Below are 25372 nucleotides of genomic sequence, written 5' to 3' on the forward strand. Positions count from 1 at the left end.
GATAGATAGATAGATAGATAGATAGATAGATCATCCCAACAGTAGGCGTGTCTGCGTGATGCGCACGCCCCTCCCGGGTTCCGCGCGCGCCCAGCAAGTGACGCTGTCCTGTGCGCGCCACCGTCGCCGCGAAGCACTCTGTCGTGCGCGCGTCCGCGCAGGTGGAGGCATGTAGCAGTACCTGAAGCCCGTGCACGTCGTCGTCGCTTCTTCTTCTTCCTGACGTCGGCCGACCGCGTGGCGGGAGGAGGAAGGAGAAGAGGTGGTAGAGGAGAAAGGAGGAGGAGGCCGTGGAGGGAGCGAGATAGGAGGACGAGTCTATAGGACGCTCCCTTCCTTCCTTCCATCTTGAGTGAACCAGCCGCATCCGTCCTTCCGCCGCCATGGCGAGCGACTCCCCCGCGAGGAGTCTGGACGAGATCGACCTGTCTGCTCTGCGGGTAAGCCGAGCGTGCGTGCGCGTGCATGTCTACGTGCGTCTTGCCCACCACCTGTCCTGTCCCATCCTGTCCAATCCTTGTCCTCCTCCGTCTCAGCCCTTTTCCTCACCATCCTTCCTCAACCTGTCTGGCCCCCCTCATCCTACCGGCGATGCGCGTGCGTGTGCTGCTTCTTTGCATGCTGCATACGTCGTGCGCGTGAATGTGTTTTCTCGATAATCGAGGGCGCGCGTGCTCACACTTCGATGAATGCAGATGTGTGAGAGTGCGTCTCGTTCAATCGCTTGTCTTGACGCGCGTGCACGTAAATCCCAAAGAGGAGACGCGCGCACGCGCCAGCTAGTTCCGCCATTTCGTGATGTTGTGGTCACACAGCAGCAGTAGTGCGCGCTCGGCGAGCACGCGCACGCGCACTCTCGTACGCCACAGCTGAGGAATGTGTGGGCGGCGGGCAAGCGTGTGCGTGTGCCTGGTGAAAGAATTCTCATGCCAACTTGCACCTTCTTACATGGCTCAAACGTGCATGTCAGCGCGTGCGCGTTCTCGTCTAGTCTTCTCCTTTATTATTTTAATTACACAACACAACAGTGAATTACACGCGGTACAAAACAAGTACCTGCCGAGTCAAGTCTGGGCAGGATGGAGGGTGCGACTCGGTGTGTGTATATGTGTGCGCGCGTGCACGTGTGTCAGATGTCAGAAAAGAGCAGATGCATTGAAGGCCTCAAATGTCTCCATCGGTGAGGAGAAATTAGGTCACACAGGACTGAGATGAAACACACTTGTGCATGCACGTACACTCATCGGTAACCTTTTTCCTCTTCCCTTTGTTGTCGAAAAGCGTTCTGTTCTAGCTTTTTGCAAATTGTAGCCTCTCATTAGCATTCTCCAGCTTTAGAAGCGGACATCCTCAAACCGACTTAGAACGGACATCTACCACTTATATTTCATCCCTTCCGAAGTGACTCGATAATGTCATTTTAACCTCTAATCCTCGTCACAATTTCCACTAGAACCTGTTGTGATTTGAACTTTATTAAATCTATTAAGATAGAAGTCAAGCAAGAAGCATCCATATCTTTTAGCTTTAGCTTAGCATCATAGTAATTATTCTCAGCATCTTTTAGCTTTAGCTTAGCATTGTTTCTCACCTAGTTAGCATATCTTTAGCTAAGCAGCATCTTTTAAGGTTCGCATCGTCGCGCTCACAAGTACTCCAGTGGTACTGTAGTACTACTTTGAAGGTGTGTTCATATTTCCCGTTTGCTAACTTGTTCTGCGTCTCTCCCCAGGACCCGGCGGGCATCTTTGAGCTGGTTGAACTGGTTGGCAATGGCACCTATGGCCAAGTATACAAGGTAAGGCTTGTTTTTACAAAGTAAACTTTCATATTCCTGTGTTGTGAGTATGTATATTCCAAATAATTCTGAGATTTAAGCCTATGCAAAGTGTTTTGTGTAAACACATCAGGTCTGAGTTGCCCATTCCTAAACAAGCTGCAATGGCCTTCATTTTGCGAGCTAGTGATGGTCAAGGAGGTTTTGGTTGTAAATGTGTTTTTTGGAGTTCTGATTTGACGTAGCAGATAACTAGTAGTGGCGCTGAAGCGATACACATTTTTGGAATTCCTGGAAGTTGACTGTGAAGTCAGGGAGTAAGAGCACGTCCACACGTGTGATGTTCCCGTCATTCGCTCGAATGCATCTTGCCGGTGAAATACGTTATTGTGTGTGTCATGAAAAACACACACACGATTTAATTTTTGTACATTCTTGCCTAATACTTCTTGCTTAATACTAACTACTGACTCGTTTGACTGTTGAATATGTTTGTGGCTGAGAACTTTGTTCCTGTTTGATTAAATTAGAGGACTACGACACATGTACACTTACAAACATTTTTTTTTTTTAAAAGCTTAGAAAATTGCACTTGTGCATTGAGATACAAGTTTAATTTTTCATCATCTTTCTCCATTGAAATGAATGGAAGGCCATTTATCCGACCCAGCCCCCAACTCACAAAAGAAAAAATTACACTATATTGTACTTTATAAAAAATGGGAGAGTAAAATAATAATAATAATAATAATACATTTTATTTGTAAGGCGCCTTTCAAGGCACTCAAGGACGCCGTTCAAAGATAAAATAACATACACAATCAAATATAAAAACAGTATAAAAGTAAGGAAAAAGAACTAGTTTGTGTCATGATTTATTGCTGCAATTCATTTCATTGTGCTGCTCCTTCTAGTGTGCCTGCTATGGCCACCAGGGGGCAGTATAATAAAGTAATGCAAATATAATTGAAGAAGAGTAGTACTTGTTCTTCTCGCTTTAATATCTGTCTTTTTTTTTGACCTTCTGCTTTTTTTCTATATGTCTCGATGTTATCGTCTTTAATCTTATCCTTGATAATATTGAAGTCGTTTGAACGGTAACAGCGCACCAGGAATGTTGGGCTTGTCTGAACACAGCACCCGAGGATTGTTGTTGTTGTTGCTGAGGCTGCAGCTAAGGAGGTCCACCGCCTCCCTCCCTGCAGGTGTGTGCGTCCATGTGGCTTTTCGCACACACACACATACGCGCGCGCTCGGCGACTAACACGAGCGATTGTGTGGCAGGCGTCAGTGTTGCAGGAAGCCAGATAAGCAAACAGATATGCTATCGCTTCCTCTCGCTTCACTTTTATTGCCCGCCGCCTCCGCACTGTTACACTGTCAACCTGACGTCCAATCAGATGACCGGTGTGGATGAAAATGTCCTCACACCTTCTCGAAGAAACAAAATATAACAAAATGTTCAGCGAAACTGTGCAAGAGTTTTTATTTTAATTGTTATGATTAAGAAAAAAAAGGGCTTGTCTGTATGCATCAGGGTCGCCATGTCAAGACTGGCCAGTTGGCGGCAATCAAGGTCATGGATGTCACAGGAGTAAGTAACACACGTGTAAACTGTATGTCCAGACACACACACATAAAGATTCATGCTTACAAATGTGTGTGTTTGTGTGTCAAGGATGAGGAGGAGGAGATTAAAGCCGAGATCAACATGCTGAAGAAGTACAGCCACCACAGGAACATCGCCACCTACTATGGCGCCTTCGTCAAGAAGAATCCTCCTGGCATGGATGACCAGCTGTGGGTGCGTATGGAGCCAGGACAAAAGTATTGGGACGTACAATACACCAATCAACCAGTGAATGCTCTTTCTTTTTTTTTTTTCTAGCTGGTGATGGAGTTCTGCGGCGCCGGCTCGGTGACGGATCTCATCAAGAACACCAAAGGTAGTTCCCTGAAGGAGGAGTGGATCGCTTACGTCTGCAGGGAGATCCTCAGGGTGAGCTGGTTTGAATTGAGAAGAACATGTGAATGGCATATTGACGCGTTGACGTCCTCCTGCAGGGTCTCACTCACCTCCACCAGCACAAGGTCATCCACCGTGACATCAAGGGTCAAAACGTGCTTCTAACAGAGAACGCCGAAGTCAAACTAGGTGAGATCCGAGCGCCTCTTTCCCCCCCCCCCCCCCCCGTGAAGCACGTTTATCGTGTTTTTGCGTGTGTGCGTAGTGGACTTCGGTGTGAGCGCTCAGCTGGACCGCACGGTGGGTCGCAGGAACACCTTCATCGGGACGCCGTACTGGATGGCGCCAGAGGTCATCGCCTGTGACGAGAACCCGGACGCCACCTACGACTTCAAGGTACGCCTGAAGCGCTTACAAGTTTGTGGTGGCGACGTGTTGTTTATGCCACTTCCCGATATCAGCTGAGACGTGTGACTGCGGAACGGTCCGGAACAAGTGAAATGAGAAGGAAAAGTGTCCGAATGTGAGAGGACAGATGGCGGCGTGATATTTTTATGACTTAACAAGTACACGTAGCGCAGCTAGCATGTTAGCACATCGGCTGGGAACGGAGAAGTGAAGGCGCTTGTTTTTTTGTTTTTTTTTGTGTGTGTGTTCGCGCAGAGCGATTTGTGGTCGCTGGGAATCACGGCCATCGAGATGGCGGAGGGAGCGCCGCGTAAGTCACAAACTTTGAAGTTCAACACACGCTCGTCCGGTGGAATTTGTGTTATTTCTTCCACTTTCTTCTCCTTCTTATCTTCAGCGCTGTGTGACATGCATCCCATGAGAGCGCTCTTCCTCATCCCCAGAAATCCTGCCCCTAGACTCAAGTCAAAGAAATGGTGAGTTATATGACACTCTTGGATCATTTGAATGCGCGTGGGGCTTCAGTGTTGTGTTGTTGTGCCACGTGAAGGTCCAAAAAGTTCCAGTCGTTTATCGAGAGTTGCCTGGTGAAGAGTCACAGCCAGCGGCCGAGCACGGAGCAGCTCCTCAAGCATCCCTTCATTCGCGACCTGCCCAACGAGCGACAGGTGCGCATCCAGCTCAAGGACCACATCGACCGCACCAAGAAGAGGCGCGGAGAGAGAGGTGAGTGGCCGTCGAGGTTGCGTATATTCAAAACATCCAAATAACAGACATCACCTAGCTTAATGCTAGCATATAATACAAAACACCTTTGATGGGCTAACGGAAATTAGCATCGTCATATTTTCCATGATCCCTCCAGATGAGACGGAGTACGAGTACAGCGGCAGCGAGGAAGAAGATGAAGAGCGGGACATCGGAGAGCCCAGGTATGAGTGTCGCCCGTCTTCTCCGCCGCCCCCTCACTTTTTAACCCCGCCTCCTCTGTGCCCTCCACCAGCTCCATCATCAATATTCCCGGGGAGTCCACTCTGAGGCGAGACTTCCTGCGTCTGCAGTTGGCCAATAAGGAGCGGTCGGAGCTGATTCGCCGGCAGCAGCTGGAGCAGCAGCAAAACGAGGAGCACAAGCGCCAACTGCTGGCTGAGAGGCAGAAGCGCATCGAGGAGCAGAAGGAGCAGAGGCGACGTCTGGAGGAGGTGACCACGATATGATTATTTATTTCGTTTTCACTGGAGTCGCATATGGACGATCTCACGTTCCTGCCCTGTTTTTGTTTTCCCAACGTTCAGCAACAACGTCGCGAACGTGAGATGCGCAAGCAGCAAGAGCGCGAGCAGAGGAGGAGGTACGAGGAGATGGAGCAGATTCGCCGAGAAGAGGAGAGGCGGCACGCCGAGCGGGAGCAGGTACGGACCTCGGACAAAATCGATGTTTGGAATGTGCCGCTTCCTGTCTGCTCGCTGTCATCTGACTTCTTTCTGCCTTTTAAAAAGCTGGAACCAATCTAACGCTAACACAGCTTCACCTTTTTGGTTTCTAACCGCTCTATCCTCCTCCACTTCCTGCTTCGGTGATTGGCTCCCGCCGCTCGCTCCCTCTGCGGCGCCGCTGCCCGCCTTAGGAGTACATCCGTAGACAGCTGGAGGAAGAGCAAAGGCAGTTGGAGATCCTGCAGCAGCAGCTCCTGCAGGAGCAGGCCTTACTGCTGGTAACCGTACTCAGTAGGGCCGTTTCTATGGCGACCGCAAAATGCATGTGCATCCAGGGGTTACGTTCCAGGGCTTCTTCCTTCTAACCATTAAGTGATGTAAAAAAAAAAATAATAATAATAATCTGCGCTCTAATTAGACTTGTTGTCTTGTGTGGTCAGGAGTACAAGCGCAAGCAGATTGAGGAGCAGCGTCAGGCCGAGCGTCTGCAGAGGCAGCTGCAGCAGGAGCGAGCCTACCTGGTATCTCTGCAGCAGCAGCAGCAGCAGGACCCGCAGCAGCGCCCTCTACAGGACAAGAAGCAGCTCTACCACTATAAGGACCAGGCGCCGGGGGCCGCCAATGACAAACCTGCCTGGGCTAAGGAGGTAGGCCCACTTTGTCCTTCTACTACACTCTGTCCATCTTTCTTGTCCTTATTGTCATTCTACTTGAGAATAACCTTCAGCTTTAACAGGCATAGAAGCAGTTGGACCATTTGCAATCAAGTCCACATGTCCACACATATTTTTATCGTGCTTCAAAAATCTCATCACTTAGCCTTTTTGGTCCACTAGCTCAATGCTAACGCTTGATAGCATTCATTCAAGCCGTGGTCCGCAGGTGATGCGGCGAGCTCAGAGCAACTCCCCTCGCATCCCCCCCAAGAGGTACCACTCCTGTAGGCACGTACGAGACCCCCAGCTGGACCCTCTCCTCTTACTTCCTGGTTACAAGCCGTGCCGTCGCCGCCGTCCCCCCTCCTACCCCGCTCACGACAGCCCCCCCAGGCATCACGTCCACGTGCCGCGCATCCGGATCACCTGCGTCCCCGACGCTCGAGGCCGGAGTCCCGACCGCCGGGTCAGTTAGAGGACGAGAGGGAGTTACTAACTACTTTTTTTTTTAAACCCCGCTAACGCTTCTTGGTCCAAGCAGGTGGCTTCACTTCCTCTCACGGGCGACACTTTCACACTCATCTAAACGTCCGGTTCAGCTCTCAACAAGCCGTCAATGTTGTCATCTCTTATTTTTTCTTCAGCTTCTTCTTGGGAACCAGTGCTTCCCAACCGCAGGAAATTGTTGTCGCTTAACACATTTTTTTTGTTGCATTTTTATTTGGTGGTGCAATCAAGGTTGGGAAACACTGTTCCAAACTTTTCATCTTTGCTTCACGTTTTGCTCTAGAAGGCTTAACGAGGTGAACTAACTAACTAACTTGCTCCTCTCCTGCAGGCTTCCCTTTCCCTTCATATTACATTTTTGTCAAAACATGAAGTCATTCAATGAGGGAATATTTTGCAAGAGTGTCGTTGATGAGCTGAGTAATTGCACATTTTTTTAGGTTGACACATGTAGGGCAACCGTGGCTATAATCAGGCTGACTCCCTGCGGATAACGTACACACACACACACACACTCGAAGAAAAGCTTCCCTGGGAAATGACGCTTCTAAGGTTCAAAGGTCGCAAGTGCATGTGCCCCCCCCCCCCCTCCTCCCGCTGCATGCCGGGAATGACTGAGTTGTGATGTTTTGCGATCAACTGACCCACCTCCCTCCCACCTTACAGCATAAAGTCTCCAACCGGATCTCGGACCCGTCGCTGCCCCCGCGCTCCGAGTCCTTCAGCAGCGGCGGCATCCAGCAGGCCAGGACCCCGCCCATGCACCGCTCCGTCGAACCGCAGGTGGGTACGCAACAAAACACACCTCAGCAGCTTCTGTCAATCAAATAACAGACACGCCTCCGCAAATTTTTCATTATTCTTCGGAAGGGTCACAGAGGTTGTCAGCATCGCTGGGAAAAAAAAAAAATCGATTCCTCCTGACAAATAAATTTGAATTTATTTGTCCGCCCTAGTGTGAATGCTGTGTGTGATGCACGATGTTTTCTCCTTTTTTTTCTTCTTCATCCTGACCACACGACGGATTCTCGCTCCTGTCCCTTCTTTCCCCGCCATCATCTCCATTTCCTCTTCTCCCTCCTCTTCCTGCCGGCGCCGCTGCAGATGGCCCACTTGGTGCAGGTGAAGAGTCCGGGCCTGTCCGGCTCTCAGTCCCTGTACGACCCCCACGGGGTGTCGTCTTCGTCCTCCGCCCTGTCGCCCTCCCCCTCGCGCCCTCCCATGCCCCGGCAGAACTCGGACCCCACCTCCGACACCCCTCCTCCCCTGCCTCTCGCACGTCTGGCACCCCCTCTCGACAAGCTGGATCGCAGCTCCTGGCTGCGGCAGGACGACGACATGCCCCCCAAGGTGTCTGCATGCCGCCTCCTTTGCGCCTCTGTGTGTGCGTGTTTTGTGTTGTGTACCAGGCCTCGTTTGTCGTCTTTATTTATTTTGCTCTGTGTGTTGTTTGTTAATACGGTACAGTGAACCCCTGACAGTGTTTAGGGACTAAGATCCGCCACAAATGGTGAAAATCGCTAATTCACTAACCACTATCTCATTTCAGTTCTTTTAGTCACAGGGTTCACTGTTCTCCTGAATTTGAAGCGCACATCATCACGTGACTTTCCCAACGTTGCGTCCTTCAGGTTCCTCAACGGACCACGTCCATCTCTCCGGCCCTGGTCAGGAAGAACTCTCCAGGAAACGGGCCGGGACTCGGACCGCGGGCTGGAGCTCACCTTATACGAGCCAGGTACACACACACGCACACACACAAGCACACATGTACAACATGCTGTTCTGGAGGCTGTTTGTTTGGTAAATAAAAACTTGTGTTGCCATAGCAACCCTGACCTGCGGAGGACTGACATTTCCTTGGATACGCCCTTCAAGAGGACAAGCAGCGGAAGTTCCTCCAGCTCCAGCACCCCCAGCTCACAAGGGGGATCCAACGAGCGAGGTGCACACACGTTTTGCCTCTTGCTGTCAACTGAAAATGTCACAAATCACAGGTAATGACTAATCACAGATAAAGAACATTTCGGAATTGTCGTTTTTCAGCAAACGCAGCCATGAAGCCCGAAGGCTCCACGATGGCGTCTGACGAAGCAAAAGACGACAGCAGAGACGTGTCCAGACCCAGTCGGCCTGCGGTGAGTACACACGTACTGACACACACACATTGGACACACACCAGTTGGTACATTTCTCATGCTCATTGTCACTCTTCTTCTCTCTTCTCCATCCATCAGAGCTATAAGAAAGCTCTAGACGAGGTCAGTGGTACGAGTAACTCTTCTCCCTCACAAGCACGTTAGCATGCTAGCCATGTGCCCTGTAGCGGTAGACGAGTGGTTGCCAGAATGCAACCACGAGCTCCAGGGAAATGTAACATAGCGTATTTCGGGAGCCTAAATGAAAAGATGATTTGATTTCCCGCTATGTCGGACGTGAACCCGCAGCACTTTCCTGACATACAGTCTATAGACATAGACGAGCGCTCAGACGTCCATGTTGAGTAGTTGACATTTGGAGGTGCAAAAGGTTCCCTGAGCTTTTACCTTTCCTCCCCAGCATGCAGCACGTCCACACAACCTTCCCGCACAAGCGTCTACCTCACTCCGTGCACTTGTTCTTTAGCTTTTTAACTGCAAAGCCTTTGTTTTTACAGTAAACAGAGACCTGACATGAATAGCAAAAAAAAAAAAATACGTGTCCACCACATCAACTTGGCACCACTGAGATGAAGGACAATAATTTGAGGTTCTGAACTCTTTCTTTCTCCCAATTAACTTTGCGCTTTATGTCCCTGCCAGGACCTGACGGCGTTGGCCAAAGAGTTGCGAGAGCTGCGCCAGGGCGAAGAAACCAGCCGGCCGCCAGTCAAAGTCACCGACTACTCTTCGTCCAGCGAGGAGTCGCACAGCAGCGAGGACGAGGAAGGCGACGGAGAAGGAGGGGCCAACGACGGGACGGTCGCCGTTAGCGACATCCCGCGCATCATGTGAGATGAATAAATTAAATCATAACAAAAGTCCTATAGCTTAATGCTAACTTATAAAGTGAAATTCCATAGACAGAGTAATGGAAATTAGCATAGACGATTCACTACTTTGTGACATGCTATTTTTGATTGGCGTCTCCATAAATGATAAGACAAAAGACAGAAGGGTCTTTCAGAGGACTGAGGAGCTCACGTAGAAAGAAATGAGACCTACCCAAAATGTCTTTCAGGCCTGCCGCCAGCCAAGGAGCCAACGAGTCGCTGGGCATGATGGGAGGACACAACGACTCGCACGGCGACGCATACGGAAACAACTCTCGGGACGGTACCCTGATGATGCGCGAGGTGAGCGCTCCCTCATGTTTTGCGGACACGGTGAACCACATGCTGCTTCACCCAGTCAACTGTTGGCATTTAGCAGCGTCAATTCACGACTGCCTCCAGTTGCCCTTCTAGAAAACACCGAAACCAAAAGCCCCCTTCAACCTGCTCTCCCCAGCCTCTCACCTGTCAATCACAGCCGCGCTGCCCGCCCCCTGTCTGTCTTCTTCCAGAAGCGTGGCAAGCGGCGGCGGCGGAGCTCCACCGCCAGCAACGGCGTCTTCGGCATCGCTAATTTGTTTGCCGACGCCTCAAATCTGCCCGATTTGGTGCAGCAAAGCTCCTACCCCCTCGTTGCCCCTGGCGACGCTCCCGGGGCAAAAGTAGGTTGAATGAGTCGGTTTGCCCACGAAACCTCCTTGTCAACCCGTGATCCGACCACGCCCAATCTTCCTGGTTTATTGATTTGCTAATTGAAAATCTTCCCTCCAGCCTCTTCCATTATGGCAACCGGCTTTTGATTGAAGATTTCTGATTGGAAACTCTTCCATCTGTGGCTGAGCTGTGTTTTGCATTTCGACAGTACGGGATGGGAGGAGGAGGAGGCGGCAGCGGAGGCTCCAAGGCCTCCTTCACGCCATTTGTGGATCCCAGGGTGTACGGGACGTCTCCAACGGATGACGACGACGACGACAACATCTCAGCTTCGGGTGCGTCACATGTGCCCCCCCCCTCCCCCCTGAAAAGCAAACCAACCCCAATGCCAACTCTGCTATTTATTTGTGTTGTGGGGACAGCCTTGTTTGCAGATGAGCTACTGAAGCAGGAGCAGGCACGGCTCAACGAGGCTCGCAAGATCTCGGTAGTCAACGTGAACCCCACCAATATCCGACCGCACAGCGACACGCCAGAGATTCGCAAGTACAAGAAACGCTTCAACTCCGAGATCCTGTGCGCTGCGCTTTGGGGTGAGAACACCGTACTAGCTTAATGCTAAAAAAACAATTGAAACATGCTAATGTTAGCGTCAGTAGTTGTGTTTTTAAAAGCACTGGATATTTGACTACCAACAGTGAAGCAACACATGTAGACAGACATTAGCATCCTTGTCACTTTATTTATTTATTTTTTTTAATTACCAATTGAACATGCAAAGAACAAATGATGCACACATTTGATTCGTCCACAAAGCTGACATTTAGTGCGTGTACATGCAGGCGTAAATCTGCTGGTGGGAACCGAGAACGGCCTAATGCTCCTGGACCGTAGCGGGCAGGGCAAAGTGTACAACCTCATCAACCGCAGACGCTTCCAGCAGATGGATGTCCTGGAAGGTCTCAACGTCTTGGTCACCATTTCAGGTGGACTCTCACACTCGACCAAAATGACTTGCTCAATTTGTGCTTTCATTTTAAACCATCACTTCAAATTGTTGAATGATGATGCGGTTGCACACGTCTCCAGGCAAGAAGAACAAGTTGCGCGTTTACTACCTGTCCTGGTTGAGGAACCGAATACTCCACAATGACCCCGAGGTGGAGAAGAAGCAGGGCTGGATCACCGTAGGGGATCTGGAGGGCTGCGTGCACTACAAAGTCGGTACGAAAGTCTTGTTGGCTCCGGTGCCACGCGGGCGCGACTCGTGTTCTCTTTGAGTCTTTTCGGAACACTGACCTCTCGACTCTTATCGCAGTGAAGTATGAGAGGATCAAGTTCTTGGTGATCGCCTTGAAGAACGCCGTGGAGATCTACGCCTGGGCTCCCAAACCTTACCACAAGTTCATGGCCTTCAAGGTGCGTCCTGTAATTATAATTTGAGAAAGTCTTCCCAAAAGAGTGGATCCGTGCTAATTTCAGTAATTATATCGATATTACATTATAATTGTTATTATAATTATATATTTTTATTATTATTAATATTTAGAATTAAAATGTCCTAATATTTGCGTCAATGTGTGTCTTCAGTCTTTCACTGAGCTGCAACACCGCCCCCTGCTGGTGGACCTAACTGTGGAGGAGGGTCAGAGATTAAAGGTCATCTACGGCTCCAACGCAGGCTTCCACGTCGTGGATGTGGACTCTGGAAACCCCTACGATATCTACATACCCTCACATGTTAGTAGAAAAGAAACGAGAGCAATATTACATCACAGCTTTGATTACCGAAATAAATGTCAACACACAATCACTGTCGTGTATTTTTTTTAAGATTCAAGGTCAGGTGACACCGCACGCCATCGTGGTCCTCCCCAAGACGGACGGCATGGAGATGCTGCTGTGCTACGAGGACGAGGGCGTTTACGTCAACACCTACGGCCGCATCACTAAAGACGTGGTGCTGCAGTGGGGGGAGATGCCCACCTCGGTCGGTACGTCAACCGCCATATTTCTGTCTTCTTTATTGCAACTTAGTATTAGTCGGGGCACTAGTAAGTCACCATCGTGTGTGTGTGTGTGTGCCAGCCTACATCCACTCCAACCAGATTATGGGATGGGGAGAGAAGGCCATCGAGATCCGCTCGGTGGAAACGGGACACCTGGATGGCGTCTTCATGCACAAGCGGGCACAGCGCTTGAAGTTCTTGTCCGAGAGGAACGACAAGGTGAGCTCCTCATCGGGAATATTCATCCCGACGTGGCATGGTTGAAAGTTTGGGAGATGAACTGTGGGATTATATATATTTTTTTCCTCAAATAGACCGAGTGAGACTTGATGTCTTTGTAGATGATAAAGAATATATGCCTGTTAACAAAAAAAGAGAGATGGATGACTGTGGTGCTCTTTGTCCTGTGTAGGTGTTCTTTGCGTCCGTGCGTTCAGGAGGCAGCAGCCAAGTGTTCTTCATGACCCTCAACAGAAGCTCCATGATGAACTGGTAACCCCGACTGCACTAGCAACATGGCCGCCGTGCTTCGGGGGGGGGGGGGGGGGGGGGGTTTGAGGATGGACCCTTCAGGGTCCAGCGGAGCTCGGCGACGCCTTTGCGTGGTGGCCGACATGACGGCGGGCGAGTGGCCTCGGATCTCGCCGAGCGGGCGACTGCGGACGGTTTGTAGCACACCACTTGTTCTTTGCGGGACCACTTCCTGGATCTGCTCCAGTCTAGCGACGTCTTTTAACGCCACCGCTGGTATTGCGTCAGGAACCAAACGAAACATTTTTACTCCCAAATGGTTGCATCGGCCCCGCCCATTGGTTTTCCAAAAATAACTCTTTGTCCGGTAATGGCTCATAAACGTGAGTGCTGTGAAAGATTTGTAGTTTAAAAAAAAAAAATCTTGTAAAAGGCAAAAGAGAAAAAACAACTTGATTTGTTTAATAGGAACGAAATTGAGATTTTTTTTTTTTTTTAATTTGATTTTGTGTCTGTAATTAATCAAGCAACATTTTGTAAGTTGAACATTTTAAATGCGATAATCCTAAATCAAGCCTCCTACTGTACTTGATTAAATCTGACTTTATTTTTTTTTAGGCTTTCTTGTTGTCACTATTCATCACGCACGTGTTCAAATTGTTTTCTCTCTTTTTCCTTCAAAAGTGTTGTCCTCTCAGTTTATTCCCACTCGACCAACCACAAATATTACTGACGTAAAGATGTCCTCTTTCTCCTCGCTATTAGCGGACCCCAATACAACCACAGCGAGTAGTTTTTGAGGTTCATTCAAAGAACTTTTTTATTGTAATTTAAAAAAAAAAAAAGTGACGCTGCTAACAGAATTGATAACCCCCCATTCTCCATCCTACGATGTAAATATCTCTATTTAGGACACGGCACGCTACCCAGCACATCTGCACACATTCGATTTTTTGCACAACATTGTTCATCTCATCTCACCGGTTGTGTCGGGAATCCCTCCCGAGCTACTTTTTTTTTTTTTTTTCCACTATATGCTATTTAGTGTTAGCATTAAGCTAGCAAATAGAAAGGCTAAGCGATGAGGTTGTTCATCTTTGTTTTATGTTTTAGTAGGGAATGCCGCATGATTGCTGAGCGGACAATCTCGGGCCATACCATAACAAAAAAAAAATCACAACGCAGCCATTTTTCTTCTTTTTTTTTTGGACACCACACAATTGTGACGTCATAGAACAGGTACTCAATGTTCACAGTCAAGACTTGAAACTTGCCGTTTGCCATCCCGTCTACAGTGACGTGCAAAGCACACGAGATGCCCAAGGGCCGCCAACCCCTTCCCTGACCTCCCTCCTTTGCACACCACTGTTTGGCAACGTGCTAAATTAACTTCTGGAGCTTTGCTAAACTGAAGAATCTGATATTTGAGCACATTGGATCATTTCACTAGACCTCTGTTGCTTAACAAACATATGGTGCACCAAAACCGGGGCAGCGTGTGTAGCAGTGCTGCCGACGTCAGCGTCCTTGAACGCACCACTGCTCCGATGTCACTCACTCAGGAAACTCCACATGCATTCTTGGTTACCAAGCAAAAATGCTTGGGACATCCAGCTGAGCATTTATTCCATAACTAATGAATGACCTTGGATGTGGTATAAACGTTCAAACGGCTCTCCATAAAAACGTACCTGTAAAACATTGTAACAATGAAATGAGTCAGACACGTCACATGATTTATTCATTGGTGTTCCAATGAATTTGTGATTTTTTTTTTGGGAAGGGATGTTTTACTTCCATTCCACAAAAAGGTGTGGCACCGCCTCCCTCCCCATAAGCACAAACTGGATGTTTTTATTTTCCAGCATTTGTTTTTGTGCGCTTGTATTAAGCCTTCAAGAGGCTCACGTTTTACTTAACATTGTTTCTACCGAATGAACGTATGTGAAAGGTGGAAGAAGACAACATGGACCACCTGAAGCCTTTTCCATTATGTTTAAGAAGTTCACTTCTCTCTCTTTCTCTTTCTCTCTTTCTCTCTCCATATATATATATACATAGTTACACTGTATATCTTATTCTTGAGTTCTAGAGAAAGACAAAAAATAATGTTGATCAAGGCTTAGGTGTCTTTCTACAGATTAGAAAACAACTATAACACTTTGTAAACACACACAAAAAAAAAATCCACACTGTTTTTATTGTGATATTTGTATTTCAATTTTTGTATCAAGACTGTGAACAGCTGTGACTGTGTGCGTGTGTGAGCACAGATGAGTGACATGCATGTGAGTGTGTTTTTGCGTCATCTGGATCACTGGAATCAAACGACGACCTCAATTTAAGGACACGCATCTGTGATGTTAGAATTCTACAATAAACGTCCTCTTCTTGTACAGCAGCAACATCTCTTGTTTTTCTTCTCATAATTGGCACAATAACCCAGCAATGATTAAAGATAAACAGTCAAATGCATCTTGTTGATAACATAAGACTCAAATTCTTCATACAATATTTTGGTTCAGAGAAATTATACCCAAAAAAATCACCAATCGCAGCAAATTATGGAACGAAACACCCGTGAGAAATAAGGGACTGTTATATTTGAATGCGCTTGTGCTGTGTTGCCAGGTTGGTTCCCAACATGGGCGCTAACTTGGCAACCCGTCGCGGATAAACGGCCCCTCCCTCCACCGCTCTAGTACGGATGCTGCAGTAAGTTGGTCACGCATGCGCACTTTCGCTCCTCTTTTCCTTGGAAGGTAAGTGTGGCATGGCGCGTGTTTGTGCCTCGAGGGGGGAAAATGAAACAAAATAACGGTCTCCGGTGCAGGTGATGGCGGACGGGAACCGATCTAACAGAGTCGGGCGATGGTTGGGCGGCCTCAGCGGTCGCTTTTGTCGGCGTTTCGAGCTAGTTTCGAGACTGTCGTGTCGCACGGGCGGTCAGGCTCTAATGAAAGCACAGCGGCAACGAGGCCTTCGTCATCGGTTCACCGCGGCGCGGCCGCTACAAGTCGCTTGTCATCCTATCGACTAACGGTCGTACTTGGGTCCCGTTTACTCCCTCAAATCGACGGTTTATGAAGAAAAGCGGTCAGGTCGGCTCGGCATCTGGTCCTGTTCCGCGCCGAGCACTTTCTAAGCCGTCGCCGTTGTGGTTTTTAATGGCGATTTAATTGAATGGACTGCTAAGGCGGCTAGCGACTGTTAGCATGGCGTCGCTAACTCACATAACGGTACTCAAGCGCCCGCGTGTGTTTTGCTTTTTTTTTTTTTTAAGATTAATTCCGACACATAGCTCGTTTTCATGGCGCTTTTCTGGCACTTACCAAAATCGCCGAAAGCGACCGAGGATATTTTAAAGACACGATGTCACTATAAAATGTGATTCGTGATATGTTTCGACAACGGGATGATTTGAGGATCATTAGGAAAAATACGGGCCGGCTAACCAATGTTAGCATTTGCTAACTTTTTTTCATGTTGACATCCAATGTTGCAACTTTGTCAAATGTGTCCTTGTATTTCGCTCAGCGCTCAAATTAAATGTTGGACTTTGTCCACGCCAATATTATTCCAGCCATTTGTTTTCAAAAAGCTAGATGAGCAAGCAGCCTCGTGTTGACGCGAGCACGTCGTCAGCGCGTACACGTTTCACTGTCACCAAAAGTCTTTTTTTTTCTTTTTTGGTGTACTTTTTTTCTACTGATCAACGCTTTAGTCAAAGCTTTCCATGAACGTCGGCGTCATGTCGTTGTCGTTTTAGTCACTTATGGCTCTTTTCCAGATGCTTTAACTTGTATGTATGACACATGTTAAAAGTTGAAGTAAGCAAACGTTAAACAGTGACAATAAACTCGCAGGTAAATTGAACCTTTTAGTTAGATTATAATCAAGAGCTATTATTTCTCAAATGCTATTAAGCAGTAGTATTGATTAATTTGTGGTATACTTATTGTGCTTGTAAATATTTTCTGAAGCTCAGTAAAGTTAAACAAAATAACATTTGATTTCTCTGAAGATGTAAAACCATCTCTACTTATTTACCAGTAAAGTATTGGAGGTAATTGTACTTTGAATCTGATATAGAATTAATTTAACACGGTTAATTTGCGTTCCAGCAGCCCAAAAGCATTGCATCATGTCAGATCCCGAGCTTGACTTCGGGACCGTCGAGTCCGGCGCCTCGGCCACGTACCCTATGCAGTGCTCGGCCCTGCGCAAGAACGGCTTTGTGGTGCTCAAGGGGCGTCCCTGCAAGATCGTGGAGATGTCCACATCCAAGACCGGAAAGCACGGTCACGCCAAGGTGACGACCATCCACCGTTTTTATTTTATTTTTTTGCGCCAATGATCTGAAAAATACCGATCTTATTTACCTAATATCAATTCTGTTGGTACACAGGTTAACCTGACTGGCATCGACATCTTCACTCAGAAGAAGTATGAAGACATGTGCCCCTCCACCCACAACATGGATGTCCCCTCTATCAAGAGGCTAGACTATCAGGTATGTTTGCAGAGGTCACGCCCTGCGCTCATTCCAGTTAGGAACGCCACATTTAAAAATACCGATGTCAAACTCTTAATGCGTTTCTTTTCATGATTTATGCTAATCATACAATTGCTTGCCGGTCCTTTGCACCAACATACACAAGAGGGCACCAAAAGCATCACATCGCGTTTGTGGCAATAACCCTGAAAGCAGCCGTTGGTTCCCTCCTCAGTTGCTCAACATCACCGACAACTTCATGTGCTTGATGGCCGACAACGGCGACATCCGCGAGGACCTGCGCGTCCCCGACAACGAAGTCGGCAAGGAAATCGAGTCCAAGTTTGAGGCGGGCGATGAGTTTCTGGTGAGCTCTCCGTGATGCACGCGACACCCACCCAAGCCCCTCACATGACAGCTCACACGCCTCGCTAATTTGGCAGGTCACCGTCATGTCTGCCATGGGGGAGGAATGCGCCGTGGCTACCAAGGTCCTGGCCAACAAATAAGGAGACGGACTTTGCAGCCCTGGCAACAAGCACCGCCCACAACCAGTCTCTTGCATTCTCATTGGTTCTGTCACCAAAGCGTCGGCCTTCACTGACAACCTCAATCACGCTTAAGTCGTTTCTCGATTTCCTCTCGTTTCGCTTTCTCTCATCGCTGTCGGAAAATATTTTGAGTGCAGTTCTACCCGATCGCTCGCGTTTTGTTGATAACTTTTTAGGAAACAGCTGAACTGGCTAAAATGTAACGTAAAGAAATTCTAGGTAACAACTTCAAAAGAAAAAAAAAAAAAAAACCATGACCTGTTCAGTGCATCCGCTTCCTTTGACCTTCACAGTGTTGCTCACATTCCTGAATGTTGAAATAACAACAATGGGATTCAGCGTTTGCATCTTATTTTGTTTTTAGAAATATTCATTAGAATAAAATCTTGTAGAATGAGGCGCGGGCCCCTGTAGATACTAGATCCGCTTGGGGGGTGCCCCTCTGGCGTCGAACCTCTCCATTGACGGGATGTTGGCGGCAGCAGCGAGCACTTCTGGCCGCTTTCGCTCCACCCCAGCACTGCAAATTCCAAAACCAGGAAGTCCCCTCACCTCTCCTCCTACCATTTAATATAGACGCGTGAGTGATTTTTGTCCCTCAGAATGCTGTGAGGCTCGCGTGCAAACAGCCATCCTCCCAATACTAAACGAGTGATTATTATTTTTGTTTTGTTATCCAAGAGGTGCGATTTGAATGCAGTGTGAGCTTCAGACAAGTGGGAGGCGCTTTGCAATGAGCTTTCTGTTTGAGGAACTCAAAATCGGGTTGGGGAGGGTGGTGGCCGCAAACTTTTTGTTCACGCGAGGCCTTTGTCACCTGACTGGAGATGGCTGAAATAAAACATTGAAACAAATGGATCAACTCTGAACATGTCTACTTTTGTGTCTTGTTGCTGCATGACTATTACCCAGTCAAAGGTAATTTCACTTAATAGTGATCAAAAGAATTGTACATGAGTTCAGGATACTCGAGTCATAAATGTTTACATAAATTCTAATGGTCTGGATGGAGCCTTCGTAGGAATTAATGATTGACAGGTTTTTTTCGTCGACCTTTGAAATTGACGTCACATTTGAAACGTCATCTTTGTAGGTCAAATGTTTAATTTTCAAACGTTATCTAGTGCCTCAAATGTTTAAGGAAATTATTTGGGGGGCAAAATGGCAGAACGGTCTCTGTCGGTATAATAAAACAACTTGGTTATCTCAAAAGTTTATTTTTGTTACATTGACCATAATTGGTAAGCGCGTAGCCAAGCCCACCCTGCGTCACTTCCTGTTCTTCCTTTCCGGTTCCTGCTGTCCAACATGGCACCCGTGAGTCCAGGCTACTCCGCCACATTTAGATACATTTTTACGTTTACGCGGTTTTACACGGAAGTCCACGAATTGAGAGTGCATTTAATGACATAGAAAGCTGCTGTTTAATTTTAGTGCGACCTTGAACTCACTTTAACCATAGAAAGAAACTACCTTGACAGCGCTAGCCGGCACGTGTTACTAGCATAGAATATTACATATAAAAATGAAAAATGTAAGGCAAATTGTCTAATTAAAAGTACTAGTACAATAGCATAATCACACCCCTTTTAACCAACTGACGTCCACTTTCAAACTTTCACGAATGCCTTTAAACACGTTTCTTGTCCCTCCCGAATCTCTTAAACGTACTTCGTCTGCGTACCGAACCGGAGAGTATAATTACTTGGTATCAAAATGTCACCAAGACAAATGTCACAAATGAATGGGATTGTGTGTGAATACCTTTTTTTCTTCTTCAATACGTCATGACATATATTGACTCATAAATTGTAACTAGATCTCAATAGTAGATGAGAAGTGACAGCATTCATGTTTCTGACTTCTCCGATGTGACGCCACAGATCCGTCAGAAGAAGCAATTTGCCAGCAAAAAAAGCAAAAGGGGGCCTGGCTGGAAATTCAGTCTGGACCTGACTCACCCTGTCGAGGATGGCATCATGGACTCCTCCAATTTTGTAAGCAGTCTGAATTTAAAAAAAAGAAAAATATATTGACTATTGTTGTTTGCTCTTTAAATAGCAGGCTGCTAACGGGGTTTGCGGACTAGGGCGCCCTTCCCTAGCTCCCAATATGCTAGGGTTCTCTTCCCTAGCGTATCACTGTGTTCTGCCCAATAGGAAAGCTTCTTGAAAGAGAAGATCAAGGTCAACGGTAAGACCGGTAATCTTGGGAATGTCGTATCTGTCGCCCGCATGAAGAACAAAATCAACGTCACCTCTGACAAGCAGTTTTCCAAAAGGTATCAAATGCAAAAGTACTGTCACACTTTTGTTTTTCCTCCATGTCACGTGTTTTGGGACTGAAATCTGCATCTGACCCATTGCAGGTATTTAAAGTACCTGACGAAGAAGTACCTGAAAAAGAACAATCTGCGTGATTGGCTGAGAGTGGTAGCCTCCGACAAGGAAACGTACGAGTTACGCTACTTCCAGATTAGCCAGGATGACGAAGAGTCTGAAGCAGAAGACTAAGAGTCCTCTTACATTTTATCATGACAATAAATCTGAACAAAAACAAACAAAAAAAACCCCACATTACTCTTCAGTGTTTTTATTCATTTTGTTTATGCTTTTATTCTTGTTTATTAATCAGTTGGAACAATTGTGATGAAGTGCTGTAATTGATTTTCTCTCTATCTAGCAGTATGCTGAAGTGTCACTAGATGGCGCCAAAGATGAAGATGGTCGACTTGTCTTGCGATAAGGTGCATATTTTCAGTGTTCATGTTCTCGTTAAGAGGAATGTCATGGTCATTATTTTTTTGTGTGTAGATTAAATATAAAACAAGTTAGAAATACAATAAAATAAATATATATTCAACAGGACAGCACTGTCAACACATACCTCAGTTCTGAGGTGGTGCTTGAATCTGTGGAGTTTGCAAATTAATGTGAGTAAAAGTACTGTTTTGTTGGTAAGAAAATACATTTTAGTGTGTTGAAAAGAATCATCATCGTTATACCTGCAAGTTGAAAACAACTTTTATTGACAAGGTAAAAAACAGGAGAGGTTCTTGATGGTCTGATGTTTTTTTGGAAATGGGTGAATGTCATGTGACCCACTCATCTGTTGTCTATCAGCTTTAGGAATGCTTCGACTTTAGCAGCTCATGGAAGTCGTCTGCATTCCTTGTTTTTGGGTAACCTACACAGGCATGGTCCAGTCATAATGTGTTTTTTTTTTAAAAAGGTTTACCATTCATGAAGTTGTCAGAAATGGGAGCAAAAATTCTGAATTTGTGATGCTTTGAAGGATTCAAAAGTTTTCTCCAAGTTGTTAATTGAAAGAACTACTGGAGGCCACTCTGTGTTGTCACATTGTAGCTGTCATGTAACTCTGCCGGTCATCTGACTCTTTGTGTCTCATTACTAGGTGAGGAGCGTCACTACTACTAGCACCACTACGACCAGTACGCAAACAAATCAATAAAATTGAATAAATTGGCCACCACACAGGCAAAATCTTACCTTCTATGACTGAAAGACAACAAAGATATGTACGCTCTGGCTTTCAGGTGTAGAAGTCACATGACATCAGCAAGTGAGAGATTTTTATTAAATAAAGCTCAAAAAGGTTTTGTCCATTTGAATTGTTGTGAATTTTTTTTTGCCTTTTGTGATGTGAAAGTTGATCTGCGCTCTCTTCATAAATGTTTCAGAAAGGAGCCTCGCTCGGCTGGCTGAGGAGAACAGATGACGGTTTCTTTACCTCCTTCCTCTCATTCAGTCATTCCTGCCATCTTTCCACTGCACATTATCAGGTAAAACCACTTTACTACTATTACTTTCATTTATTTGCAAATACCTTTACTGCCGCTTTTGTACAATGTTTTGTTTCTGCTGCCGTCTACATAAATGGATTAAGAGACCGAAAGACAGAAGGAGGCAATTATGATAATAAACATTTCCAATTAGCTGTCAATGTTAACAGCATGTTAGCAATGTTAGAAAAGCTCGCGAGAACACCAGAACTTTATTCGTGCTTTGTTCCAATGCCCTTTAAATGTTGTCAACTTCTTTTTGGAACTGCAATTTCTCAGTTGTTCACGTTTATTTCCCATCATAAAAACATTTCATGTTTTCTAATTGAGTTGTATACGTTACAGATCACATTCATGTCTTTAAAATGTTCTGTAATCATTTGAATTGGCATTTTAGCAGGGGTGTGTAGACTTTTTCTTTCTACTACCATAAAGTGTACCTCTTTTGAAGTATTTTTACCGCCTGTGTTTTTGCCAAGAGGATGGCGTCGTCCAGTAAGTGACATCTTCGGTGAGCACAGCTGGTGGCCGTCATGTCGTGGCTGCATCGGATGTCCTGGGCGGATGTCTGGTACCGCACCTGCTCGCGGCTTCTGCGCACCAAGCCGGTGGGGGCCATGGCGCACGGGGGTGGCCACGAAGACCTAACGGAGCTGGCGGGGGGCTCGGCGGTGGGACTGGCCAAGGTGCTGACCACCCTGGACCTGGTGTCGCTTGGGGTGGGCAGCTGCGTGGGCACCGGCATGTACGTGGTCGCCGGGCTGGTTGCCAAGTCGGTGGCCGGCCCGGGTGTCATCCTGTCCTTCGTCATCGCCGCCATGGCGTCCGTTTTGTCAGGTGAGTCGGCAGCATTGGTTTTAATTGGAAAAGCAATTACGATTTAAAAAATCCCATACGGCGGCGATGTCGCTGTGCAATTTGCCGTTCTGATTGGCCGATATGCTCGTAGGTGTGTGCTACGCAGAGTTCGGCGTCCGCGTGCCGAAGACGACCGGCTCGGCGTACACGTACAGCTACGTGACGGTCGGAGAGTTTGTGGCCTTCCTGATTGGCTGGAACCTAATCCTGGAGTACCTGATCGGGACGGCTGCGGGGGCGTCGGCTCTCAGCAGCATGTTTGACTCGCTGGCCAATCACAGCATCAGTCACTACATGATCGCACACCTGGGCACGCTCAAAGGACTCGGTCAGTGCTTGCAGTTCTTTGGTGCGATCAGTACACAAAAACCTTTGGTTTCTTTTTGTTGCAGGCAAAGGTGAGGACACGTTCCCGGACTTGCTGGCCATGTTTATCGTCCTGCTGGTGACCCTGATCGTGGCCCTTGGCGTACGCAACTCGGTGGGCCTCAACAACGTCCTGAACCTGGTCAACATGGTAGTCTGGGTCTTCATCATCATGGCGGGACTTTTCTTCCTGTCTGCCAAGAACTGGGAGGGCGGCATGTTCTTGCCCTACGGCTGGTCGGGGGTGAGTCGTCGTTACTCGTTCCATAGTCATTACAAGATGGATTTTCTCGTGAGCACCGTTTGCTCGGCGTTCAGGTGATGCAGGGGGCGGCGACCTGCTTTTACGCCTTCATCGGCTTTGACATTATCGCCACGACAGGAGAGGAGGCGCAGAACCCCAACACCTCCATCCCCTACGCCATCACCGCCTCGCTCGTCACCTGTCTTAGTGCGTACGTGTCGGTGAGTACGGAAAAGTATCTCAGTTACTCTAAAAGACTCTAGTAAACGTACTTCTACATTTGGTGTGACAGGTGAGCGTGATCCTGACCCTGATGGTTCCGTACGACCTCATCGACGGCTCGGCGCCTCTCATGGAAATGTTCGCGGCGCACGGCTTCCTGTGGGGGAAGTACACAGTGGCGGTGGGTTCCATCGCCGGCCTCAGCGTGTCTCTGCTGGGATCGCTGTTCCCGATGCCGCGAGTCATCTACGCCATGGCCTCAGACGGACTCTTATTCAGGTTAGCGGAACAGCTCCACGCCGACACAAGCAAACAAACGTCGCTCACGCTCGTGACCGAAACGCTCCGACGTCACGCGTGTACGCGTAGGTCCCTGTCTCACGTGTCGGCATTCACGCACACGCCGGCGGCGGCTTGCGTGGTTTCCGGGACTCTGGCTTCATTTCTGGCTCTGCTGGTGAGTCTGCGCGACCTGATCGAGATGATGTCCATCGGCACGCTGTTGGCCTACACGCTGGTCAGCGTTTGCGTACTGCTGCTGCGCTACCAGCCCGACGACGCGGAAGGCGAGGGTCTTCCTGGCAAAGACCACCCGGATGTTGACTGTAGGTTGCATTTGAATCAACTCACAGGATCATGAAGCATCAACACAATCTTGCAACCTGTGTTGCATAAGCAAAGACATGTCAGACAACTTCTTTTCAGGCTCCTCCATTGGCGATCCTTCCGACCGCGAAAGCGAGCCCGGCGACTTCCACACGGGTCCGGCGTCACCGCTGCAAAGGCTTCTGGGAGCGCATTACCCGAACCTGCTAGCCAGGCTTGGCGTCCCCTCGTCATCGGCGCGGCCCACAGCCTGGACCGGTCGCACGGTGACGCGCTGTACCCTGGCCTTCTTCTTCCTCTCCTTTCTGCTGTGGAGCACGGTCATCTTTGGCGTGGAGCAGGGCGCCGGGACGGGCGCCGTCGTTTGGGGCCTGACGGCGGCGCTGCTGGCGGCCACCTTGGCTGGACTTTTGCTCACGGTGGTGCGGCAGCCTCAGAGCGGGCGGACGTTGGCCTACATGGCACCCTACGTTCCCTTTGTTCCCGCGGCAGCCATTTTGGTCAACAGCTACCTGATGCTCAAGTTGTCACCGCTGACTTGGGCGCGCTTCACCATCTGGTGCGCCATCGGTGAGTCCACAAAGACGTCGTTGCGTTCTCTACTATCTGTGTGTCGCCATCCAACTCGTACGTTATCCCTCATCAAGTTGCGTTTTGCGCTCGTGTCGCCAGGCCTGCTGATCTACGCTTTGTACGGCGTGTGGCACAGCTCTCTGGAGGTAAGCGCTCGCGAGGAGGAAGCCCACGCCAGCTCCTACCAACGCTTCGACGACCACCTGGACGATACCTTCTCCGCCGACGGGGACAACCCACGGGAGCGGGACGACGGACCCTACCAAGGCTGGACCGCCCCCGAGGAGCGGGACTCGCATTATCAAAACCATGCGTACGACAGGGGGCCGAGCGAGGACGATGACGACTTTGGATACCAGAGAGGAGGTGGCGACCACGGCGGACTGAGGCAGACAAACGATCGCAGCTTTGGTGATGGATATAACCACTGACAACACAAGAACACACACACACACACACACACACACAGCAGCTCTGGTTGGTACCATTCGAGGTTCGGTGGCCAAGGGCAATCCAGTTTCCAGCTTGTGTTTGACAGTTTTTCTTGGTGAGTTTGAGATTCTTTGTTTTTCCCCTGCGTTGATGTTGTTGTGCTTGTGCTGTTTTCCTCAGGTAAAATAAACATCACTTCAAAAAGTGGCACAACTTTATTTTAGAGTACATTAGAGAAAGGCTAATATGTCGTCACGTATGAACTTAACGGCAACGCATCTGCAAAGTATTTACAAGGGCTTCCCAAT

At 48.1% G+C, this 25372-nt stretch overlaps 4 protein-coding genes across 19 annotated transcripts; all 4 read left to right on the forward strand.

Annotated features, from left to right (window-relative positions):
- The first annotated feature begins 126 nt into the window (after positions 1–126).
- tnikb (TRAF2 and NCK interacting kinase b) lies at positions 127–12990 on the forward strand. Of its 8 annotated transcripts, XM_085939238.1 has the most exons (34): positions 127–440; positions 1733–1798; positions 3315–3371; positions 3456–3581; positions 3666–3776; positions 3842–3932; positions 4009–4139; positions 4407–4461; positions 4549–4627; positions 4702–4877; positions 5017–5083; positions 5155–5353; positions 5447–5563; positions 5779–5865; positions 6028–6234; positions 6470–6709; positions 7417–7533; positions 7855–8100; positions 8382–8488; positions 8580–8695; positions 8797–8888; positions 8988–9011; positions 9552–9739; positions 9970–10084; positions 10297–10443; positions 10644–10770; positions 10858–11028; positions 11278–11421; positions 11525–11659; positions 11754–11854; positions 12026–12175; positions 12270–12429; positions 12524–12663; positions 12857–12990. In XM_085939238.1, exons 1-34 carry the CDS (start codon positions 384–386, stop codon positions 12938–12940), a joined length of 4230 nt encoding a protein of 1409 aa, XP_085795364.1. In that variant the 5' UTR covers positions 127–383; the 3' UTR covers positions 12941–12990. The 8 variants fall into 8 exon arrangements, with proteins under 8 accessions (XP_085795364.1, XP_085795358.1, XP_085795363.1 ...); XM_085939232.1 differs by lacking the exon at positions 10297–10443; XM_085939237.1 differs by lacking the exon at positions 8988–9011 and having other exon boundaries at positions 10294–10443.
- Positions 12991–15561: 2571 nt separating this feature from the next.
- LOC147041604 (eukaryotic translation initiation factor 5A-1-like) lies at positions 15562–18830 on the forward strand. 2 transcript variants are annotated; one of them, XM_085939252.1, is made up of 5 exons: positions 15562–15677; positions 17040–17227; positions 17324–17428; positions 17646–17777; positions 17854–18830. In XM_085939252.1, the coding sequence occupies exons 2-5, from the start codon at positions 17060–17062 to the stop codon at positions 17917–17919; spliced, it is 471 nt and encodes a 156-aa protein (XP_085795378.1). In that variant the 5' UTR covers positions 15562–15677; positions 17040–17059; the 3' UTR covers positions 17920–18830. The 2 variants fall into 2 exon arrangements, with proteins under 2 accessions (XP_085795378.1, XP_085795379.1); XM_085939253.1 differs by lacking the exon at positions 15562–15677 and adding an exon at positions 16220–16781.
- Positions 18831–19123: 293 nt separating this feature from the next.
- rpl22l1 (ribosomal protein L22-like 1) lies at positions 19124–20535 on the forward strand. The gene is made up of 4 exons (XM_085939254.1): positions 19124–19278; positions 19845–19958; positions 20121–20242; positions 20330–20535. The coding sequence occupies exons 1-4, from the start codon at positions 19270–19272 to the stop codon at positions 20472–20474; spliced, it is 390 nt and encodes a 129-aa protein (XP_085795380.1). The 5' UTR covers positions 19124–19269; the 3' UTR covers positions 20475–20535.
- A 21-nt stretch (positions 20536–20556) lies between these two features.
- Positions 20557–25063, forward strand: LOC147041606 (putative cationic amino acid transporter). Of its 8 annotated transcripts, XM_085939243.1 has the most exons (12): positions 20557–20707; positions 20827–20893; positions 21376–21543; positions 21662–21763; positions 22243–22600; positions 22713–22949; positions 23014–23231; positions 23306–23452; positions 23524–23732; positions 23823–24058; positions 24159–24629; positions 24732–25063. In XM_085939243.1, the coding sequence occupies exons 5-12, from the start codon at positions 22297–22299 to the stop codon at positions 25061–25063; spliced, it is 2154 nt and encodes a 717-aa protein (XP_085795369.1). In that variant the 5' UTR covers positions 20557–20707; positions 20827–20893; positions 21376–21543; positions 21662–21763; positions 22243–22296. The 8 variants fall into 8 exon arrangements, with proteins under 8 accessions (XP_085795369.1, XP_085795368.1, XP_085795373.1 ...); XM_085939242.1 differs by having other exon boundaries at positions 20827–21543; XM_085939247.1 differs by lacking the exon at positions 21376–21543.
- Positions 25064–25372: the final 309 nt, after the last annotated feature.

Source organism: Syngnathus leptorhynchus, chromosome 19 (genome assembly GCF_054491065.1).
Source record: "Syngnathus leptorhynchus isolate UIUO chromosome 19, UIUO_Slep, whole genome shotgun sequence".
Classification (NCBI taxonomy): domain Eukaryota; kingdom Metazoa; phylum Chordata; class Actinopteri; order Syngnathiformes; family Syngnathidae; genus Syngnathus; species Syngnathus leptorhynchus.

What these genes read in the sequence shown, in the direction of transcription:
- LOC147041604 (XM_085939252.1), top strand. Translation starts at nt 17,060, where the DNA reads ATGTCAGATCCCGAGCTTGACTTCGGGACCGTCGAGTCCGGCGCCTCG. An exon ending in TCAAGAGGCTAGACTATCAG is followed by an intron (nt 17,429 to 17,645) that starts GTATGTTTGCAG and finishes TTCCCTCCTCAG; the next exon opens with TTGCTCAACATCACCGACAA. An exon ending in AGGCGGGCGATGAGTTTCTG is followed by an intron (nt 17,778 to 17,853) that starts GTGAGCTCTCCG and finishes CTAATTTGGCAG; the next exon opens with GTCACCGTCATGTCTGCCAT.
- tnikb (XM_085939238.1), top strand. Translation starts at nt 384, where the DNA reads ATGGCGAGCGACTCCCCCGCGAGGAGTCTGGACGAGATCGACCTGTCT. An exon ending in GAAGAGGCGCGGAGAGAGAG is followed by an intron (nt 4,878 to 5,016) that starts GTGAGTGGCCGT and finishes TGATCCCTCCAG; the next exon opens with ATGAGACGGAGTACGAGTAC. An exon ending in CTGCGTGCACTACAAAGTCG is followed by an intron (nt 11,660 to 11,753) that starts GTACGAAAGTCT and finishes CTCTTATCGCAG; the next exon opens with TGAAGTATGAGAGGATCAAG.
- rpl22l1 (XM_085939254.1), top strand. An exon ending in TCATGGACTCCTCCAATTTT is followed by an intron (nt 19,959 to 20,120) that starts GTAAGCAGTCTG and finishes TCTGCCCAATAG; the next exon opens with GAAAGCTTCTTGAAAGAGAA. An exon ending in GACAAGCAGTTTTCCAAAAG is followed by an intron (nt 20,243 to 20,329) that starts GTATCAAATGCA and finishes GACCCATTGCAG; the next exon opens with GTATTTAAAGTACCTGACGA.
- LOC147041606 (XM_085939242.1), top strand. Translation starts at nt 22,297, where the DNA reads ATGTCGTGGCTGCATCGGATGTCCTGGGCGGATGTCTGGTACCGCACC. An exon ending in AGACCACCCGGATGTTGACT is followed by an intron (nt 24,059 to 24,158) that starts GTAGGTTGCATT and finishes ACTTCTTTTCAG; the next exon opens with GCTCCTCCATTGGCGATCCT. An exon ending in CACCATCTGGTGCGCCATCG is followed by an intron (nt 24,630 to 24,731) that starts GTGAGTCCACAA and finishes TCGTGTCGCCAG; the next exon opens with GCCTGCTGATCTACGCTTTG.